Source organism: Mauremys mutica, chromosome 11, assembly GCF_020497125.1.
Source record: "Mauremys mutica isolate MM-2020 ecotype Southern chromosome 11, ASM2049712v1, whole genome shotgun sequence".
Taxonomy (NCBI): Eukaryota; Metazoa; Chordata; order Testudines; family Geoemydidae; genus Mauremys; species Mauremys mutica.
Window position 1 is genome coordinate 71,217,992 of NC_059082.1, and position 22,958 is coordinate 71,240,949.

At 39.6% G+C, this 22,958-nt stretch overlaps 2 protein-coding genes across 6 annotated transcripts in view; both read left to right on the top strand.

Moving 5' to 3' along the window:
* Positions 1-160: 160 nt before the first annotated feature.
* On the top strand, positions 161-19,447 carry PMS2 (PMS1 homolog 2, mismatch repair system component). Its single transcript, XM_044979922.1, has 15 exons — positions 161-324; positions 1,700-1,839; positions 2,705-2,791; positions 3,671-3,773; positions 6,217-6,400; positions 7,130-7,297; positions 8,865-8,962; positions 9,649-9,748; positions 10,723-10,807; positions 11,308-11,460; positions 12,241-13,147; positions 13,762-13,929; positions 16,871-16,971; positions 18,320-18,489; positions 18,853-19,447. Exons 1-15 carry the CDS (start codon positions 305-307, stop codon positions 18,994-18,996), a joined length of 2,628 nt encoding a protein of 875 aa, XP_044835857.1. The 5' UTR covers positions 161-304; the 3' UTR covers positions 18,997-19,447.
* A 1,496-nt stretch (positions 19,448-20,943) lies between these two features.
* LOC123343967 (radial spoke head 10 homolog B2-like) overlaps positions 20,944-22,958 on the top strand; it is a 60,653-nt gene continuing 58,638 nt past the window's right edge. For 3 of the 5 annotated variants that reach the window (XM_044979619.1, XM_044979622.1, XR_006572420.1), the window contains exons 1-2: positions 21,203-21,359; positions 22,289-22,651. In XM_044979619.1, coding sequence (XP_044835554.1) covers positions 22,395-22,651 — 257 coding nt within the window. In that variant the 5' untranslated portion in view covers positions 21,203-21,359; positions 22,289-22,394. Of the gene's footprint in view, positions 21,158-21,202; positions 21,360-22,288; positions 22,652-22,958 lie in introns of those variants that run through there. The other 2 variants (XM_044979620.1, XM_044979621.1) reach the window with 2 other exon arrangements.

A 22,958-nucleotide genomic window follows, 5' to 3' on the forward strand; every position in this document is an offset into this window, starting at 1 on the left:
TAAGTCCCTCACGCCAAAGCACACGTTATTGGTCCACCTAGAACCCTCTCCCCTCCCAGCTCCATTACCCTCCTCCCACTGGTCAGAATGAGTGACTGATGCAACCAGGTGGATCTCGATAGGGCGAAGAGCAGAGAGCCCTCTGCCGATTGGGCAGACCGCTCAGCCAATCAGTATGCGGGAACATGGAGTTGGGCTGCGGTGTGCTCTGGCCGAGGAGGCCTAACGTGGGCGCGTTGCTGGGCTGTGTCCGGGAGTCCTGCCGAGCCAGCCCGGCCGCCTGCGTGCCGGGAGCTGGGGCTCTATGGAGGCGACGGCACCCTGGTGAGGCCCGTTCCCCGAGGTGCGGGAGGTGCTGGTGACATGGAGGCGTCTGAGGGCTCCTCTCCCTGCGCCCGGAGGTGGCTTCATCTTCCCCCGGGGGAGGCGCGCGCGGGTTCTTCCTCTAGCGGCGCGCGGCCCTGAGGCGCTGGCGCGTAGGTCCGTGTCATGCCCCCACTATGCCCTTCTGCCACCCCAAACCTGCATCATCCAGTCAAACCAATACACTAAGGGGGTTTGATGGGGGTCTATAAAATCACCACTGGTGTGGAGAAGGTAGATAAGGAAGTGTTGTTATTTACTCCCTCTCATAACACAAGTACTAGGGGCCACCAGATGAAATTAGTAGGTAGCAGGTTTAAAACAAAAGGAAGTATTTCTTCACACAACACACAGTCAACCGGTGGAACTCCTTGCTAGAGGATGTTGTGAGGGCCAAGACTATAACAGGGTTCAAAAAAGAACTAGGTAAGTTCATAGAGGATAGGTCCATCAATGACTATTACCCAGGCTGGGCAGGGATGGTGTCCTTAGCCTCTGTTTGCCAGAAGCTGGGAATGGGCAACAGGGGATGGATCACTTGTTCTGTTCATTCCCTCTGGAGCACCTGGCATTGGCCACCATCAGAAGACAGGATACTGGGCTAGATGGACCTTTGGTCTGACCCAGTATGGCCATTTTTTATGTAGATGCTTCGCGTGGTTTGTCTACGGAAGTGCCTTTTCTGTCAATGTCGTTAATCCACCTCCATTAGTGGCAGTAGATAGATCAGTATAAGAATTTTTCCATTGACACGTGTTTCTACTTGGGGGTTAGGTTGACCTAACTATGGTGATCATAGGGTGAAATTTTTCACAGCCCTGAGTCATATAGGTAGGTCAGTCTAATTATTTAGCACTGGTCTACAGAAGAAACATCAGTATAGCTACATCTCTCAGGGTATGAAAAATCCACACCCCTGAGAGACATAGCTATACTGACCTGACACCCAACGTAGACAGTGCTAGGTTGATAGAAGAATTCTTCTGTGGATCTAGCTATCACCTCTCAGGGAGGCGGTTTACCTATATGGATGGGAGAAGCCTTCCTGTTGGTGTAGGTAGTGTCTATGCTGAAGTTGTGCTGCTGTAAATATTTTAAATATAGACATATATGTGGTAGGTTAGTGCAGGGTTCATTCACACTCCAGCTTGCTGCAAACTAAATGTTTGCACAGACAAGCCCTAACACTCACGAGACTCTGCACTGTAGCTGGCAGCCTCTACTTACTTGGTTCTTAAGTCTCTGTTTTTAATTGCGATAATTGCGGTGAGGGAAGTAGTACAGAACGATAGCAACCTTTTTCATATCTAATCCTTAATTGCTTTTTTTCTTTTAGTGCACAGCCTGCTAAAGCCATCAAGCCTATAGACCATAAATCAGTTCACCAGATCTGTTCAGGACAGGTTGTACTGAATCTAGGCACTGCTGTGAAGGAGTTGGTGGAAAACAGTGTAGATGCTGGAGCTACTAATATTGGTAAACTTGTTATTTTAGTTTCATGTGAAACTAGCACTTAGTACTCATATACTGCTTTGTAACTTCTAAGTGCTCCGCACCTGCAAACAGTTTAGGACAAATGCTTTGCATTTGACCAGGTATATTTATAGCCATTTTACAGATGGGAAAACTAAGGCATAGAGCACTTGGGGTCCCAGTTCTACAATTGGATCTGTGGAGGCTATACTACTTTATTTCTATGCCTGGGTCCAAAGTGGACTTGCCTGATATTATATAAAATTAATGGGATTACTGTTGTGTAAATTAAGCAGTTGGACAATTCTCCACATCACAAAAACTACAGCCATAATTAACATTAACTGATACTCTTATTAGAGAGACAAGGTTGGTGAAATAATATCTTTTATGGACCAACTTCTGCTGGCGAAAGAGACAAGCTACACAGAACTCTTCTTCGAGCCTCTGCAAGGAGACCAGGGATCTGAATGGAGATGGAGACTCAACTATTAGTGTGTCATGTGTGAAGTGCTTCCTCCATGTCAGAGTTCAGACATATTAACAAAGCAGTGTGAGGAAGCTTGTGCTGCTGCTTATGCTTAAACTCTTCCAAGGAATAGAGGATTTTAGTCTTCAGGCTGGCAACTTTTATGAGCAGAAAACTCCAATACGTGCATGCAAATTTAAAAAATTGAGCTAATCTAGCAGAAAGCATAAATTGATTTGGAATTGGATAACTTAACTCTTGAAAGCTGTGAATCTTTTAATTTGATTCAGAAAACAAATGGCTATTGAAGACTTTACAATGCATATTGACTTTGTGATGCTATACATTCTAAATACTGCTTGTGAACACTGAATGAAAACAATCTTTTACAATTTTTAGACCTAAAGCTTAAAGATTATGGAGCAGATCTTATAGAAGTTTCAGATAATGGTTGTGGAGTAGAAGAAGAAAACTTTGAGGGCTTGAGTAAGTTGAATTCTTCACAATTTATGTTTGCTCTAAATGTTTGAGAATATTTATATTATATATAAACTGTGATTTATCTGTCAAACTGATAACTGCAGTGAGAAAACTACTTCTTTCTTATAAAATTCCCAAGTTTAGTCTCTTTAAGAGATTACTTAACGCTTCTAGAATGACATGTTCCTGCCAGAGTTGCGGTAAAACTAGTTTTATTGTCCACCCTGGTGTCGTTATAGTTAGTACACGTGAGAAGACCTGGACCTAATTATGCGTGTCTTCAAGTGGAATGAATAGTGGGGGCGGGGAGAAATTGTTGCATATGCTTATTCAAAGTCTCAAGGAAATTTTGATTCAGCTGTGTTCATTACTCTTCTATGTTCACTCTCTTTAAATGTTCAAGCAGTCACATTTTACAAGTATAACTATTAATGAAAAATGAATTTTAAGCTTGAATATTTGCTGAAAGCGAGCTTGAAATTGTATATTTGATTGTAAAATTTGCAATTTATAGATTTTAAGTCATCCAAACAGGAAGCAGAAACAATAGTATGTGATGTATGTAACTAACGAACATTTCAAAAATGGTAAATATTCTCAACAAACTGTTTGTAAAGGATCTGCAGACCAAAATGTATTCACTGAAGGAATACATAATTTGGAATTACATTGGAGAATTTCACAGATTATTTGCAAGCAGAAAACAGGGAAAAATAGTGAATAGTTGGTTAATTATTTACTTGACTCTACTATAGTTACATAAAATATGGTATAAGCATCAAAGTTTTCTGTTTCTTTGGGAAGATACAAAATATACCTTCATAGATCAATGTAATTTTGGAAAGATTTGATGCAATTACACATATTTTAAATAAATTTTTTCAGCTCTGAAATATTATACTTCCAAGATACAAGATTTCTCTGATCTAATGCATGTTGGAACATTTGGATTTCGAGGCGAAGCTCTGAGTTCACTGTGTGCGTTAAGGTAATAATATTGTGCTTCATTAGTTGAAAGCTCCACGTAAAGATTCCACATGAATGCAAAAATATGACTTCAGTGATTAATGAAACAAGGCTTTGGAAACTTGTAAATGGGTTATTTCGCAGCTAAAAAATAACCCAATTATTTGTTTTTCTCCTTTATCATCATTTTTAACTGGGTAGATTTGTTGCAGTTAAGACCTCTCTGCAATACAAAAATAACAGTTAAATTAAAATAGTTATTAAATTAATAAATTAAATAAATTAATTCATTAATTATCCAGACCCAGCAAGTCTGGACTGGATTTAATTGTGTTATAACTGGGTTAAAAACAAGTTTACTTTGATCTAGTAATTTGCCTATTTTAAAGAATATTTTTGTAACCCAGTTACAATCCACGTGGATGAGACCAAACTCTGCTGGGTCTCATGTTATTCAGTTGAACTGCAACCAATTACAATTGTTAAAATGTATTGTTTTGTACAGTAACTCCTCACTTAACGTTGTAGTCATGTTCCTGAAAAATGCGACTTTAAGTGAAACAATGTTAAGCAAATCCAATTTCCCCATAAGAATTAATGTAAATGGGGGGTGGGCGGGGGGTTAGGTTTCAGGGAAATTTTTTTCACCAGACAAAAGAAAAACAAACACACACACACACTATCAGTTTTAAACAAACAGTTTAATACTGTACACTGCAGTGATGATTGTGAAGCTTGGTTGAGGTGGTGAAGTCAGAGGGTGGAAGAGGGTGGGATATTTAGCAGTAAGGCATTCCCTGGGAAGTGATGAACTAGCACTTGGCTGAGCCGTCAAGAGGTTAACACATTGTTTTTAATGTAGCCTCAGACTCTACAAGGCAGCACAAATGGAGGGAGGGGAGACAGCATGGCAGACAGAGACACACACCCTGTGTGTGTGAGAGCGAGCGAGCTGCGCATTGTCCCTTTAAGTACGTTGACCCCATTCTAAGTACATTGCCTTTTAAAGTAGATCAGCAAGTTGAGACAGCAGCTGCTGCCAGGAAACTCTCTCCATCCTGAGCCCTGTCCTGTCCCCACCTGCACTAGAGATAGGATAAGTGGGAGGCAGGAGCAGGGGAGAGGGATACACCCTGACATTAACCTCCCTTTCCCCCCCGCCCAACAAGCAGGAGGCTCCCGGGAGCAGCTCCAAGGCAGAGGGCAGGAGCAGCACATGGCTGTGGGGAGAGGGACAGCTGAACTGCTGTCAGTTGATAGCTTGCCTAGGGCGGCTGCTGCACAGGGAACTTAAGGCAGTGGGGAGCTGATGGGGGGGCTGCCGGTCCACCCTGGTTCCAAGCCCCTACCAGCTAGCTGCAATGGGCTGCTCTTTCTGCAAGCAGTGGACAAAGCAGGCGGCTGCCAAACAACATTATAAGGGAGAGTTACGCAACTTTAAATGAGCATGTTCCCTAATTGATCAGCAACGTAACAATGTTAACCGGGACGACTTTAAGTGAGGAGTTACTGTATAAATATTCTATTCTACATATTACCTCTCCGGGAAGGGAACTCCAGTCACTAGGAAAAGGCAGGTGTTAGTAGTGGGAGATTCGATCATTAGAAACATAGATAGCTGGGTTTGTGATGACTGGGAGAACCATATGGTGACTTGCCTGCCTGGTGCGAAGGTTGGGGATCTCTCGAGGCATCTAGATAGGCTTATGTGTAGTGCTGGGGAGGAGCCGGTGGTCGTGGTACATGTAGGTACCAGTGACATAGGGAAGGGTAGGAGAGAACATCCTGGAGGCCAAATTTAGGCTGCTAGGGAAGAGACTGAAATCCAGGACATCTATGGTGGCATTCTCAGAAATGCTTCCAGTTCCACACGCAGGGCCAGGTAGGCAGGCAGAGCTTTAGAGTCTCAATGCATGGATGAGACAATGGTGTAGAGAGGAGGGGTTTAGATTTAGTAGGAACTGGGGAAACTTTTGGGATGAGCTCCACCTAAACCAAAGTGGAACCAGACTCCTGGCACTTAACATTAAAAAGGTTGCAGAGCAGTTTTTAAACTAAGAGATGGGGGAAAGCTGACTGCTGCAGAGGAGCACATGGATCGGATAGAGACTTCTCTTAGAGGAGAGTCTATTGATAGAGATTCTCTAGGTTTTAGTCAGGAGGAGAGGATGGAAGAGGATAAAGTAGGCACCAGATCAGACAAGAAACATTAACATAAAAAAGAATCCGACACATAAGAAAAAGGCAGACAAATAAATAGTGACAAGTTTTTAAAGTGCTTGTACACAAATGCTAGAAGTCTAAATAATAAGATGGGTGAACTAGAATGCCTCGTGTTAAAGGATGATATTGATATAATAGGCATCAGGTGGATAGGAATACCTGAAGTTTTCGGTACTGTAGACTGGATAAAGAAAAGCTGCTGTTTAGTTAATAATTCTATTGGTTCTTTTTCCTTCTTCCAGTGATGTTACCATTTTTACTTGTCACAAATCTGCAAAGGTTGGAACTCGTCTGGTATTTGATCACAATGGAAAAATTACTCAGAAAACTCCATATCCACGACAGCAGGGAACAACTGTTAGCGTGCAGCAATTGTTTTATACCCTGCCAGTGCGGCACAAGGAATTTCAACGAAATATTAAAAAGGTGTAGTGAACTGGAAATTCTGCTTTTAAAATTGTGATAACCTGCAAATCTAAACTTTGTAAAAAATAAATACATATAATTTAAATCATAATTCTTTCCTTTATATCTTGGTATACCATAGTGCTAGAGAGAGTTGATTAGCTCAGACATTTTTATTCTAGAACTTTCTCTTTCAACAGAAATAATAAGATGTGGTCCAAGTAAGGTTCTTCTCTTTTCGGTCTAACTTCTCATTAGTGGTACTAACATTTATGTTAAGTGTTGGATTGATGCTTCTAAATCTTGCATACTTTTTCATCTGTTGACTCTATATTTACATTATAATATTATGCAGATCTTTGTGAAATAATAAAATGGACTCTCCCTTTTGCCTTCCTTACATATTTTGCACAGATTTTATGTAGAACTACAGTGACAAAACTTTCAGATTTGAGAAAGCAAGCAAGATAGGAATGAGCATTGCATAATTAAAATTTGAAAATGTAGTGTTTTAAACTACCTACTTAACATATCTCTAGTAAATATGGTTTAATCTTCCTTGTATTTTTTGCATGTAAGATCAAACTGTTTGCAGGGTTCCTGGAAGTTGCAGCTGAATCTCAGAATAAAGCTATACAAACCAGTTTGGAAGTGAGGAAAAAAATGTGATAGGCTATCCTATTTAGACATTTTAAAAAATCTATTAATGTGTTTCATAAAAATATTCAAACTTTTTTGTTTCTTTGACAGGAATATGCAAAAATGGTCCAAATATTACAAGCATACTGTATCATTTCAACAGGAGTTCGAATTAACTGCACCAATCAGGTTGGCCAAGGGAAAAAACACTCAGTGATGTATACCACTGGAAGCTGTAGTCTAAAGGAAAACATTGGAGCAATATTTGGCCAAAAACAGGTAATACTGTAGTAAAGGAAGAAAAAGCAGTTGCAAGAATATGTTAAAATCTAATTAAATACAGTATGAGTAAAGATGCCGTATAAACCATTATGCAGGAAGCTGTCTTAAGGTATAGAAGGAAGGATGTAATAATCATTGTGCTCTAGCACACCCTATAGGTTGAATAAGGCAAGAGAATGCAGTTTCCACAGACTTTTTTTTTTCTTGTCACGGTTTTACCTGCTTTGCAGAAAGAGAAATACAGACTGGAACGAGCGTAAATCTTAATACCTCAGTTCAGACTGGTTACATTAGTATTCTAAGAAGTGTTTGAGAGAGATTAAGGTTTGTCATCTGTTCATTTTTATGATATGTGGACCATAAGTATCATCTCCAATCCCCAAAAGCATAATTATAAAAATGGTGTGGTGTGGAAGACTCACTTTGCAGTGTGGAAAGGAGAAAGATGTCTGAGTTTTTGCAACCCTTCACTATGAAATTCAGAAGCTTATTCTTTAAAGTTGTAGTCTATCTTCCAAATTGGAATAGCAGTCAGCAGATGTAGACATTTGCAGCTTAATGCATAATATATGTTATAACTGTCCGGTGGAATGTAGCAGCAAAAGGAAGACAAAAGCAGTAAATGCACTCTTGCCCCAGCCCTATGTCATAGCTACCAAGCATTTTTACTACATTGGCTGGTGGGGTTGCTAATCTGTGGTATTGTACTAAGTATCTCCTCCTGTTCAGGGGCCCCTTTGTGCTATCCCTGCAATGCTCCCAACCCCTGTTCCTCCTGAGAGTCCAGACCAAAATTTAATTGGATATCCTCCATGGATCAGTCAACTAAAATGTTAAGTTACATGTATCTATTTATATACTACTGAACCTTTAGACCAAAGTGCTGAATGCAGAATCAAAAACAGAAAAAAAGTAAGTGTGTCCTAACTGAAAAACTACATGAAGATTTATTATTGAAGAAAATTATATCTGTGTTTCAGGTAACTTCTGTTTCAAATGGGATGTCTTATCAATTGTATTATCATTCATTCAAAACATATGAATTTATCTGATGACTTCTTCTGATATGGCGTGAATCTTGATTGGATCATTTATGGCTGGGAAGTCTGAAGCTGAATAAATGCTATTTTTTTTTCTGTCTTGAATAGGTTTAGTGAGTGAGTGTTGGCATGAAAGGGAGAGCAGAACACTTAACATTGGAATTGTGTGTCAAATACAGGTTAAGAGGAAGAGTTTGTTAGAGATTTATACTTTTGCATATGCACTTTAACAGTATAACTATAACCTGCTGTGTGTTTGAGGGTATTTCCTACATTCAACCTGGCCAGCCAACTTTTAAAAAATAATTACCACGTGCCAAGTTGGTTGTGATCCTGACAATAATAAAACAAGGAACTGAAAAGAAGGCCATAGCTATAATTGTTTAATCAATTATCATCCTTGTGACTGAGTTCAACTTTAACAGAGGCAAAAATGAATGAAAAACCCGCTGACTTTAAATCACTAAAATGATCTTTGATGTTCTTGCACCAAGGAATAGCTATGAATTTAAATTTTCTTTCAGTTGCAAAGCCTCATTCCCTTTGTTCAGCTGCCTCCTAGTGAAGCTGTTTGTGAAGAATATGGCCTCCACTCCACTGATATGCTACAGAATCTTTATACGTAAGTAGGAAGCCACTGCTGTCAGTATTTCCATGTTATAACTCAGGACTATGATGTAACCAGTTAAATGTATGTGGAGAGGGAGGGATGGGGCTAATATTTCTTGGTTTACTCTAATTTTGGCTTAATCTAATATTCTGCTGAATTTGTCACCACATTTAGTGTTCTCAATAATTATACATTATGGGTCAAATTGTGCCCTCAGTTATACTGGACATCCTCACTGAAGTCAGTGTGAATGCCTGGGTGTAAGACAAGGTAGAATATGGTCCACCTTGAGTAAAGAAGTTCTTTTAAATTAAAAAGTGCTAACTTTCTTAGAATTTATAGTGGTTAATATAGAACAGATTTGTGAACAGCCATATAAATGTTTGGGTTTACCATGTCCTCAATCAGTGTCACAGTTGACTGTCTTTGAGGCAGAGAAAGCATGAATGCATCTTTTTCCAAAGTCAGCGAATGCTGCTCTTTCAGTTGGCTGGAGAGCTTGCTAGCGGTGAACTATTAGCCTTTGCTAAGCTCGGATGAGAAGCAAAGCCACATGTAGGTATTTACTGAAAACGTAATAATTTTGGCTTTTAACCTCATCAGAAATGTTCCTCTGTAGAACTAGCATTGACTCTTAAAAGTTTCTATTCTTCCTTTCTTTTATTGAGCCCTACCCTTACAATATTAATATTAAACAGTATTACAGGCTTCGTTTCCCATTGTGATCATGGTGTTGGAAGGAGTACAACAGATAGACAGTTTTTCTTTGTCAATCAGCGACCATGTGACCAATCAAAGGTACAATTCTTAATAATATCGCTTATAGTTAGGCTTGGAAGGATTAGATTTTTATCAGTAGAAGCTGTTAACATTGATTCCATCATACACAAACCAATAAAAAAAAATCCATAGAAAATAATGAGAATTTACAGATAGAAAAATATTGCTTGATATCTTTAAATCATGCTCTAATAAATTATTTACTTCATATATTTTGACAGTTCGTATTTTAACAGTTATAAAGCTTTAACTTTTTGAATCTCAGCCTCCACTCTCATTAAATAATTGTCTGATCCGCCCCATAACTTTCTGCAACTGTGAAAATTTAAGTAGATCAATATCTAAAGAAATGCTTAAGACCAATAATTTTGTATAACTGTGAAAATTTTAATCGATTTAAAAATTAACCCAGGGTTGTGAGTTCATTCCTTGAGGGGGCCACTTAGGGATCTGGGGTAAAATTAGTACTTGGCCCTGCTATTGAAGGCAGGGGGCTGAACTCGATGACCTTTCAGGGTCCCTTTCAGTTTTATGAGATAGGTATAGCTCCATATTTTAGTATTAAAAAAATACTTAATAAATATAAATAATATTGTGTCAAAATTATTTTAAAAAAGCAATTTCTGCCAACCCTGCTTACAGTTGCTTGATTTCCTCATTCCTCTTTTCCAGTCTAGACCTAGTAATTGTTGTTACTACTTCTTCCTTTGTATTGATCTAGAAAAGGAAAGGTATAAATGGCTGGTGGTAGGTCAAAAGAGTCCCAGGAAATGACCAGATTAGAAACTTGTACATATAGGTCTTATCCTGCAAATACTTACTCACTTTAGCCTCTTTATCTACAGTGGGACTATTTGAGTGAGTAAAGGTCTAATCATGTGAATAAGGATTTGCTAGATCACACTTGAAGTCTGTTTATTACTGTATTAGATAACATGTATCAGTAAAGAATAGAAGTAAGTAATGATATCACTTGTTTTGTGTTTGTGCAGATTTCCAAAGTTGTGAATGAAGTTTACCACATGTACAATAAGCACCAATATCCATTTATCGTTCTTAACATTTGTGTAGATTCTGGTGAGTTCTTCTAATCAATCTCCATTAACCTTTGTAAAATGCTAGAAATAATAAGTATGTAACATATATATGCAATTGCATCGCTTTAGAATCATTGGGGTTTTAATCAGCTTTTTACTAAATGAGTTGTTGTTGTTGTGAAGATGCTTCTGATCTGTAATCGGAACATGTTCTATTATTGTTTGTACACTAACCAGAAGTAACTTTCTATGCCAGTCTAGACCAGGGTGAAAAAGGCAGTCTGCTGTGTAGAATTAAATATTGGGGAACTTAAAATGTCTTTCAATGCAGAAGCAGTATTTTTCACCACCGTTGCTGGATCTGCAGGTGGTTTAGCAGTGTTGTGTTTGCAGCCATATTATCCATATTACCAGTGGCTTTTGTTTTACTCTGGGAAATAAAAAGGGGAAAATTAAGGGAAATTCAGTCCAAGGATGGAAGAAACAAAAATTTCTATAATTTAATCTGAAATATAATTAATAGCTTTCCTTTATTTTTAGAGTGTGTTGACATCAATGTAACTCCTGACAAGAGGCAAATTTTACTGCAACAGGAGAAAGTTTTGCTAGCAATTTTAAAGACCTCTCTTGTGGGAATGTTTGGTAGCAATGTTAACAAACTTAACATCAATCAAAAACTGCTGGATATTACAGGTACATTAATGTTAACTGTGAAAATCACTGTGGGTGTGGCCAATGTTGGAGAGCTCAGAACGATGAAAAAGATGTATTTTTAAAATTAACTTTCTGATAGCAGGCATATTTGCTAATGAAACTGATCAGCTTATTACCAGATTTCTAGTCCACAGTTTGTAGTCAGACTCCAGCAATGCAGAGTATGTTGTCAAGAAAATCTGAACTTAGTTAAAAACAAACAAAAAAACCGACCACACACACACACACACACACACACACACACACACACACACACACACACACACACACACACACACACACACACACAAAAGCTTTTCAGGCTTCCTTTATACATCATAAAAAAGCAACTTTGGGTTGCTTGCTTAGGCAAACCTAGTTTCTTCTTTATATTTTCCTTTAGTTGCCTTTAAGTAAATTTGGTGCTGGCCTATTTGCATCTCAGGAGATGATGAAGTCCCCTAATTATCCACTGATCAGGTGTAGCACAAGCATTTGTGGTACCAGGTTCCTCACTGCCCTGCGTTGGGATATGAGATTTATTTAAAAAAAAAAAAAAAGCTACTGAACAGCCATCAAATTGTAACAGCTTTCAGCATTGCTAACCAGGGTTACGTTCAACCTGGTGACATCTATAGTGGCTTGTTACCAATCTCTCCCTCCCCCCGTTCTTTGTCCATTCCCCCAAATAAGTCATTCAGTCCCCCAAATGTTTGATGTTTGTTTTTGTTTTTTAATTGCATTTAATGAAAATCTACAATTTTCTCCATATTTTATTAGGTAACTTCAAAAAGATACTAGCAGAAGAAACAGAAAAGCCCAAGACAGGAGTGCTGCTTGATTCTGCAGCCCGGAATCCAAGGGGAGAAGAGAAAAGAGCAATGACAATTGTCAAATTAAGAGAGTCATTCTCTCTCCATCAAATGATAGAGAGCAGTTTTCAGAGCCCTAGCAATGTCGGAAAGCAACACAACTCCCTGGGGAAGAGAGAACTTAATACTTCAAGTCCTGTAAAGAGTCAAAAGTCCATCTCCAGTAAGGAGTCTGAACACTGGAGGCAGATGGACTCAAATACATACTCAGTTACTAGCAGAGATTTGAGGAAGTTAGAAAATGACACAGATTCTGGATGTGGTAGCACCTCTGCAGAGTCAAATGTTGGCTTTAGTACACCAGAAGTTGGTAGCTGCCTCAGCAATGAAAGTGCAGGCAGCTCACCTGAAGAAGAGTTCCTTATTTCCAAAGAGGAGCCTCAAAGTGAATGTCTTGAAACTTTCAAACTTAGTGAGGAATCATTGGAATGTGATGCCAAATTTTCAGGGGCTGAACATGAATTGACCCAAATGGGTGAACAGAATGGACGGAGTGAGTTACCTCATCAAGCCAATAGTTTTCCCCCAAATGTGAAGCGTTTTAAAAGTGAGCAAGTTAATTTAAAGGCAGCCATCTGTCCAGAACTGAGAAATGCTGAGAACTGTGCATCAGCGCCACATGTTGATGTACCAATTGAAATTAAAAAGAAAACTCTGCCACTTGAATTCTCTATGAGCTCTTTAGCAGAAAGAGTTAAAAGGCTAATACAGCAGCAACAGAAAAAGGCAGAAACACAGAATTATAGAAGATTTAGAGCAAAGATTAGCCCTGGAGACAATAAAACAGCAGAGGATGAATTAAGAAAAGAAATCAGGTATTTGCACCTTCTTGTTAACTTATATTAACCAAATGATAAACACAGTGGATGCAAAATATACGTTATAGTATTTACAAGAAAGCTTTGATCTGTTAATGTTGGAGATGTAGGTTTATATATGAATGATAAACCTACATTACGGTGTTAGCACCTTTTTGGCAATTTGTTTCATCAGGTAACTCAAGCTTCTGCAAACATATAGGTCCATGTAGAATATGGAAATGTGCATAATAAACAGTCAGTGCCACACATTTTATAAACTACTCCTTTAGTTAGAATCTGTAGTATGTTGAGTGGTGTATTCAAAGAAACACCACATTTATAATTATTGAGGTATTTTTCTGGTGGTATTCTACTGTGTGGAGCCCAATTTTCATGTTGCCTCTTCTACAATACTGTAAAATTTTGCGGTAGAGCAGCTTTGGAGATGGACTGACTCAGATGGGGACTGGACAGTGAGGGTCTGAGACACATATTCTTGACAGTAAATACTTTGGTTGTCAGTGGTGTGGAGAGGCCTACCCTTTCCTATTGAAAAGGAGGCAGAGAGCTCTTAAATCTTTACATATGAGTTATCATGGTTTATAATCTGTTTGTTTTTCTATATACAGTAAAGAGATGTTTGCAAAAATGGAAATCATAGGTCAGTTCAATTTAGGGTTTATAGTAGCCAAGCTGAACTCTGATCTCTTCATAATTGACCAACATGCTACTGATGAAAAATACAACTTTGAGATGTTACAACAGCACAACGTTCTCCAAGGTCAGAAGCTGATAGCGTAAGTGTCTTTAGTGTGTTACTATTAACATTGGTTTGAAATAGCTGGAACCTAGTATAATAAATGGATGTAGTGAAACTCCACTTCCAGTGAAGTAGATTGTAATGCTCTGGAACTTTCAGTGTGCCAAGTGCAGTTTTAGTCATGTTGAACTTCTGTATGATGGGTTAGACCCCCCTTCTGGGATACCACCTGATGTACTGGGGTTTCATGAGCCCCTCCTGTTCCACCAGCCTGGATTCCCCCTCTCTGCTTTGCTGAATTAGGCTCTACGGCCTCTTGCAGCACACACACGCAGGTAGGGCCACACCCAGCTGCAGACACAGATTGAAGTCAGCTGTGTGTGAGAGGATTCACCCATCACTCATGTGCACACCCCTTTTGGGGAATAAACCCAAAATAATACTGTCTTGCACTGTATAAAAAGCTCATAAAAATTCACCCTCAATATGAAGAGAGATGCACAACTTCTTACCCTCCACCCTCAGTTAGAAATTGCACAAGCTGGTTTAATAATAAACAAAACAAATTTATGAACTACAGAAGGCAGATTTTAAGTGATTATAAGGGATAGCAAACAGAACAAGGCAGATTACTGAGCAAATAAAACAAAAGACACATACTAAGTTTAAGATCTTACAGAGACTGGTTTCAAGAAGTAATTTCTCACCCTAAATGTTGTTTTAGGTAAGTTGCAGAGTTCCAATAGCTTAAAATTCCAGTTATTTCTTTTTACAGACTGGACCCCTGCCTTTCCCTTCAGGTTAGTTCCTTTGTCCCTTCAGGTTCTTTCAGCAGTCCTTCTTGGGTAGGCAATGGAGGAGAGTCCAGATTAACCCCCTCCCCAGCCTTAAAAGGGATTTTCCTAAGGCAGGAAACCTTTGTTTGATCCCCATCCCCCTACAGAGGAAAAGTACCGGCAGTGTCCAAAATGGTATTTTGTATCAGATGTTCTTATCACCTGACCTGGTAGTGTCTCAGGAAGGAGAGAGGGTGACGGGTTGGATCACAGAAACCCCCTTGGGGTTGCCAACTGATGTGCCAAGACTACTTCTGCTCCTGCTTTCCTGCCCTGGCAGCTTAGGACTTCAGTGCCCTGCCTGGTTTGAGCCACACCCGCTAGCCTGCTGCAAACCCAGGGTCTGAACCACATCCCCTAACAGCTGTAGGCTTAACTGAACGCACCTTACAGAAGTGTTCTTGTCTTTAACACCCAGATGCCCAACTCCCAATGGGGTCCAAACCCCAAATAAATCCATTTTACCCTGTATAAAACTTATACAGGGTAAACTCATAAATTGTTCGCCCTCTATAACACTGGTAGAGAGATGCACAGCTGTTTGCCCTCCCAGGTATTAATACATACTTTGGATTAATTAATAAGTAAAAAGTGATTTTTCATTAAATACAGAAAGTAGGATTTAAGTGGTTCCAAGTAGTAACACACAGAACAAAGTGAATTACCAAGCAAAATAAAATAGAACACACAAGTCTGTATCTAAGAAACTGAATACAGATGATAACCTCACCCAGTAAGCTTCCTTTTACAGACTAGTCTCCTTCTAGTCTGAGTCCAGCAATCACTCTCACCCCCTGTAGTTACTGTCCTTTGTTCTAGCTTCTTTCAGGTATCCTTAGGGGTGGAGAGGCTCTCTTTAGCCAGCTGAAGACCCAATGGAGGGGTCTCCCAGGGCTTTAAATAGACTTTCTCTTGTGGGTGGAGACCCCCCTCCTCTCTCCTATGCAAAGTCCAGCTCCAAGATGAAGTTTTGGAGTCACATGGGCAAGCCACATGTCCATGCATGACTCAGTTTTTACCAGCCAAGCCACATTCCTGTGAAAACTCAGATGTGGATTGGCATCTTCAAGTTCATTGTTGGCTTAAGTGGTTTTTGATTGGGCACTTAATTTGCACTTCTCTTAAGAAGCTGACCAAATGCTCTACTAAGCTAGTTAAAATCAAGCAAGTATACAGCCAATATTCTTAACTTCAAGTACAAAAATGATTCATGCATACAAATAGGATTAATAGATTCAGTAGATCATAACCTTTACAGAGATATGTTACATGGCATACGTAACATAAAACATATTCTAGTTATGTCACATATACAATCATAAGCATATTCCATAAAGCCTTATGGGGGGCACTGTCACAGAGAGATTAGTATCTTCACAGTCTTATTATTTCTTCCTAATGGCCCATCAAGGCTGTGATGGCCGGTTGTCTGGTGGGTATCAAAATGTTGTAAATAACTTGAGAAATGCCTTGAAGCTTAAGGGACAAGTTTAGCTGAAGATTAGTGCAGAATCTTAAGTAAATATGTCAGGAAAGGAAACATTTGGTATGAGCATTTTATAGAAAAGTCTAGCTGGAATCTGACAGAAGAGAAGCGTGCATGAGGAAAGGAGAGTTTTAGGCTTAGGTATATTAAAGCACTTAAGCACTTCGGTGAATTGGAATTACAGGAACAGATTCAAAGTCAGAGTCTGTCCATTGAACTCCTTAGAGAGGAAAAGGCAAGCCAAATGCTAGTACTGTGTTTCTGCAGTTCTCTAAAAATTTAAATTCTCCTTTATAGCTGTTGTTATGGCTTGGCAGTTGTAGAACTAAATTTCTGCTGAATTTCAGCCTTGGTCACTCTATTAGAATTTTGGAATTTTATAAGCTTAATGCAATGTTTCACAGGAATTTTAATAATCATACTTATGTAGCACCTTACATATTCAAAATGTGTTATCAATATTAATTCCTACAACACCCTTTAAGATAGGTCAGGCTTACTCTTAGATGTGCTGAACATAAGCCTGGGTAAAACCCAGAGAAACTTTGGGGACATGGTTAGTGCCTAAGTGTCAGAGCCAGGATTTAATTGTTGTCATATCACACAATTTTGTAATTTGGCTTAAGATATATATTTAATTTTTTCCTCTCTCATAGGCCACAAAATCTTAATTTAACTGCTGTAAATGAAACTGTATTGATTGAAAACCTGGAGATATTTAGAAAAAATGGGTTTGATTTTGTCATTGATGAAGATGGTAAGTTTGGATCCAGAATCACTAGAACTAGAAAAGTTTACAGTTTTCCTCTTCTTGCTCCGTAAATAAGATTAAGTTGTCAGTAGTATTGCAAAATATGGTCTTAAATACTGATGTGCCATATTCAATGCATACTGTTTTTCTTCTGATTCCTGAAAATATTTAATTTAAGAAACTGGATTGATAAAGAGTTATATAGTGGTAAATATACCCAATGGCCTGTGATGGGATGTTAGATGGGGTGGGATCTGAGTTACTACAGAGAATTCTGTCCTGGGTGTCTGGCTGGTGAGTCTTGCCCACATGCTCAGGGTTTAGCTGATCGCCATATTTGGGGTCAGGAAGGAATTTTCCTCCAGGGCAGATTGGCAGAGGCCCTGGGGGTTTTTTGCCTTCCTCTGCAGTGTGGGGCATGGGTCACTTGCTGGAAGATTCTCTGCACCTTGAAGTATTCAATGGCTCAGACATAGGTTTGATACAGGAGTTGGGTGGGTGAGATTCTGTGGCCTGCGTCGTGCAGGAGGTCAGATTAGATAATCATAATGGTCTCTTCTGACCTTAAAGTCTATGATTCTATGACTCCTACAGTAATTCTTCTTAGCATGTGGTAGTGATCTAATAGACCCAATTGCCACTCCAAGAGATATTGAGTTTATTCTTCTTGCATTGCATTAATAAAACCCTTGTTGGAATAACAGGGTTACATATAGGCACACAAATGATAGAGAAGGGAACTAACATCTGGGATTATTGGGTTCTCTTTTTGGCCCTAGTACGAACTTGCTCTGTGGTTTTCGGCAAATCACTTAACAGCTAAGTGCATCATTATTTTTTCACCTGTAAAATGGGGATAATACTCGTTTATGTCAGAGTCTCAGAGCAAAAATCACTATGTAGTGTAAAGTATTGTGTGCCATAGAGGAAAATGTCTGTTATTCCTTCTGGCATTTTTCAAGAATATACAGGCCAGGCCAGGCACCATTATGCATTTTTAAATTTCAAGGGTGTGGGGTTTTTTTTGCCTAAAATAGCAATGCTAATTATCAAACTTTTACAATCTAATTATTTTTAGTTACACAACTTCAAAAATAACTTTAGATAGTCAGCTCTTTCAAGCTGTCCAGTTTTTAAAATGTTAGAATTTTTGTAAAATTAGAACATCTCTCAAAAGACGACTTGCTAATTTAAATTTTAGTACTCATGTAGGGATCATTATGGATTGACTTATGGAAGGAGCACATTTAAATTTATACTTATTTGTCAAACAATAAACAAAATGAAATGTTCACTTGCATTGATAAACTGTTTCTCTATTAAATATTTTGCCTTTTTTAAAAAAATCTTTCAGCTCCTGTAACTGAAAGGGTTAAGTTGATTTCCTTGCCAACAAGCAAAAATTGGACTTTTGGTCCACAGGACATAGAGGAGTTGATTTTCATGTTAAGTGATTGCCCAGGAGTCATGTGTAGGCCCTCCAGGGTCAGACAGATGTTTGCTTCTCGAGCTTGTAGAAAATCTGTAAGTGCTGCATTTTATGTATATTTATTAGTATACACTGTATATTTAATTGGACTCTGTTGCTAGTGGATTTTGGCACCTAACATCCTTGGTCCTGATCCTGCTCTTTTGTCCCAGTGTACATCAAGAGTAACTTCACTGAAGTCTCTAATTATACCAGTTCTAGTACAGCTAAGGGCAGAATTGGGCCCTTTGTACATGGTCTTAAATTAGATTTTGATTGTCCTGTAGGTCTCTTTATTTTAATGTCTTGCACAGTATCTTGTCTGCTGTTGTAATTGGAGAAGTACAGCTTTTGTGCAGCAATTTACCATACGGGAGAAAGAAAATATTGTTAAACTTTGTTTATGTTTTTGTTCACAGGTGATGATTGGAACTGCACTTACTGTAAATGAGATGAAGAAATTGATCACCCACATGGGTGAGATTGAGCATCCTTGGAACTGTCCCCATGGAAGGCCAACTATGAGGCACATAGTCAATTTAGATATAATTTCTCAAGAATAGCAGACCCTTGTGTGTATTTTATTAGTGTTTTTTTACTTTTAATTCATTGGCAATGTTATTAATCCACTTCTCTTTGAATTACAGATTTTATCATGAAACTTTTTTATTTTGTCAAAGAAGTGATAGTTTTAGCCTCCATTTTGCATATTTAAATATTACCTGAACAACACAGGCATCCTGTAATCTTTCTTTATTAGTCCTCTATAAAGACATATCAGAATTTACTTGTAAATACATTCCTTTTGTCATGGCTGGCCTTGCATATTACATCTTTTTTTTTGACAGCTGAGATATATTTAAAAAATAAACTTTTATATGGAAGTTCAAGACTTTAGGTGAACATGTTTTTTATAGCGACTGTATTATGGTATGACAAAGTAAAATTATATATCGTAGGCTGTAGTGCCTCTTGTGTAACGTTTGAAATAAATCATATTTGTATAGGTGAAAATATTTTCTCTTTTCACTATTGCAATTCTGTGTCAAGGTTTTTCTGATGTTCAGTTTAATGCTTAGTAATGAGAAACATTAAACACTGGTGTTAAGGAGAGGATGGAATAGAATTGTGTACCTCTGACACTCACCTCTGCCTCTTAAACAGCATCTTACTGAGCCTTACTCCATAAACATTCTTTCAAGAAAAGATTCCTTTTCTGAGAATGAAAGCAAGCAACCATCTGACCCCCTCCCCGTGGTAAGGAATAAGGAAGGCCATCCTCAAATTGGGAACTTCTTTCACTGTAGAAACAAAACAGTTATTATATTGGTTACTTTGGCACCAGGAGGCCAAATCCTGGGTTTACTGAAAGTCAGTGACAAAACTCTGACCTTGGTGGGACCAAGAAAAGTGTGTTTTTGTTTACATCCCTGTGTTACATGCTGTTTTTTGAGGAGGATGTTTGCAACTTGCTTTTGTCCTTGCTAATGGATAGCACGGGGGTCGGCAACCTTTCAGAAGCGGTGTGCCGAGTCTTCATTTATTCACTCTGATTTAAGGTTTCGCGTGCCAGTAATACATTTTAACATTTGTAGGTCTCTTTCTGTAAGTCTATAATATATAACTAAACTATTGTTGTATGTAAAGTAAATAAGGTTTTTAAAATGTTTAAGAAGCTTCATTTAAAACTAAATTAAAATACTGAGCCCCTTGGACCAGTAGCCAGGACCCAGGCAGTGTGAGTGCCACTGAAAATCAGCTCGCGTGCTGCCTTTGGCACGGCAGCCGTGCCATCGGTTGCCTACCCCTGGGATAGCATGTGGAAATGCAAGATATAGATGTGCATTCTCTTCCTGGCTGTGTTATTGAATTGTGTGAAGTTGGGCAGAAGCTACTTAAATCTACCTCTGTTCCTTAGTTTCCCTGTATGGGATGTGACCATGATGCTGTCCCATGAATAAAGTACTCTGAGCTTATTAGGGTAAGTGCTGAACAGCTGCTAAGTATCCAAACGTCTTCTAAAAGGCAGGCTGGGGGCTAGCGCCAGCTTCCTCTACTGTAGAACCTCATGTATTGCAGAAATAATTGAAAGCCATCATGGTGGTGCAAAGAAACCAAAAGGAAACACTGGGTCTGGGTCGGGACCACTAGAAGAAAAATACCTCCCCTCCCATCTACCTGGCACCAGCTGTGCTGCAGTCCCTGGGGTAGAAAAACGTGTCTCCGAATCCGACATGGGCATTGCTGCCCGCTGGGAGCCAGAGGCGGTGGGGCAGCTGCAGGCCGGGGCCCCTGTAGTAGGCGCGCACAGCAAAGCCGGAGCCGCGCCGCGCCCCGCCCGCCGGAGGGGGTTGTACTATCCCGCTACTTGGGGAGAGGGAAATTGGCGGCGGTCCCTTTAAGAAGACGAGTGAGTGGCTTTCTGCCCTGCCGGCGGTTACTATGGTTACTGGCGCCGGTCGTAGGACGCTGTGGCCGGAGCCGGAGGGACGGGCCCCGAAACAGCTCGTCCTCGCCACCCTCCGCCTGGCGCGGGACCCTGGGGACCGAGCAGGGGGGCCCTGGCTTCCCGCTGCGTGGTGGGCGACCGAGCCAGCGTGGAGAGGAGCCGGGAGCTTCGTGCTGCCGGCCAGCCGCCCTGGGGGCTGCTGTAGACTGAGCGCACCCGCCGGAGACCCTCGGGCGCAGCGGTTCCTAGGCTTCCCGTATTGATTTTTATTCCCGGTTTGTTGTGGGTGCGGGGGGGGGGGGGGACAGAGAATCCAGTGATGATACAATCGCCTCAGGTGTCTTTGCAAATGTAGCCGAGGAGTCGGGGGTAAATTGCCATCTCCTTCTAGAGAAGTTTTCTAGCTTGGAGAAATTAGTCTCAGGAATCTCCACACCCTGCTAGCTGCAACAGAACCGCAGCTTGGGTTTGCAGGAGGTTTGTAATTGTCCACCATCTTTTGAACTAATATAATTTTACACTTGCTTTAACCAAATACCCCTGGGGGTTTAATGAGTGTGTTTTTAATTGCCCCATAATCATTCCTACCTAATAGAGCATTTAATATCACTGCCTTACAGAGTCAGGAATACTAAGCCAGGAAGATTTAACCACAAAACAGTGGGAGTCATGATTCTAGACAACCACATTGTTCTGTGATTTTTCACATAATCCTTTGGGGTCACAAATATGTGGCATTATCTTATTTCCATAAACTGTCATGTTGTGTGTTACAGGTATCAGGTGAATCTGTAACCCATTATTTTCCCAAAAAGTATTAGTGGAATGTAGTGCATTCCTGCCACCCTCATTTCCCTAGAACAGTGGTTCTCAACCTGTCTGCACTACTGTATCCCTGTTGTGATTTGTCTTGTGTACCCCAAGTTACACTTCACTTGGTTACACAATCAGTCATAAAAATACAAACGTGTCACAGCACACTGTTATTAAAAAATGCTTACTTTCTTATTTTTACCATATAATTATAAAAAAAAATCAATTGGAATATAAATATTGCACTTACATGTCAGTGTATAGTATGTAGAGCAAAGTAATTGTATGAAATTTTAGTTTGTACTGACTTTGCTAGTGCTTCTTATGCAGCCTGTTGTAAAACTAGGCAAATATCTAGGTGAGTTGATGTGCTGCCTGGAAGACCTCTGTGTACCACTAGGGGTACGTATACCCCTGGTTGAGAACCACTGCCCTAGAAGCTCATGAAACATCTAACGCTTCTACTTTAAATACTTTTAGGAAACGGTTGCAATTACCGTACAGCAATAAAACTTTTTAAAAAATATTGTTTTTAGGGGCAATGAAGGGAGAGAAATCAGATTTTTATCATGTTTGCTTTTTATGTTTTTCAGTTAAATGAGTTCAGATTTTGAAAACTAAACCTCTGATGTAAAAAATAGGGAAAGAAGCTAAAGCCCTTTGTTCAGAAAAACGTAGCTTTGAGGCAATTCAGTGGCAATGGCTAAAGATAAGAAGAAAGATGGCAAAAAAACAGAAAAGTTGGCACCTGCCCCTCCACCTCCACCTGACACTTCATTTGAAGGTATTTCTTCAGTGCAGCTGTCATATGTCCAGACATCATTGAATCAAGCAGAGGAAGCACAAGCAAGCCCTTTAGAATCCCAAGAAGAATCAAAAGAGACGGAAGAACCTCGGATCCAAGAAGCAGCTCAGTATTATGAGGAGCCTATTCTAACTCAACTTATTGTAGAAAAGTATGTTCAAAACATGTCAGCTTAGTTAAAAACACATCCACTAGCTAAGGATTTACTATTTAAGTACCTGTGGTGTGCTTGGTATTGTACAAAACATACTCATGGACATGGCTCCTGCCTTGTGGAGTTTACAGTCTAAAAGGCAGATAGACATCAGACACAAATGCACTGCAAGACAAAGGATAGTGGTAACTAGAATGTGTGTGTATGCACAAAGTTGTCTGCTCCATTTAAGACCCACTGTGTGGTAGAACACCAGCAAACTGGCGCTGCAAGGGGTGTTTGGTATAAGTTACTGAAAAGAGGG

Excerpts from the sequence above, each read along its gene's own strand:
- PMS2 (XM_044979922.1), top strand. The coding sequence starts at position 305 with ATGGAGGCGACGGCACCCTG. Across the intron at positions 325-1,699 it reads ATGGAGGCGACGGCACCCTG|TGCACAGCCTGCTAAAGCCA; the intron begins GTGAGGCCCGTT and ends TTTTTCTTTTAG. Across the intron at positions 2,792-3,670 it reads AGAAAACTTTGAGGGCTTGA|CTCTGAAATATTATACTTCC; the intron begins GTAAGTTGAATT and ends AAATTTTTTCAG.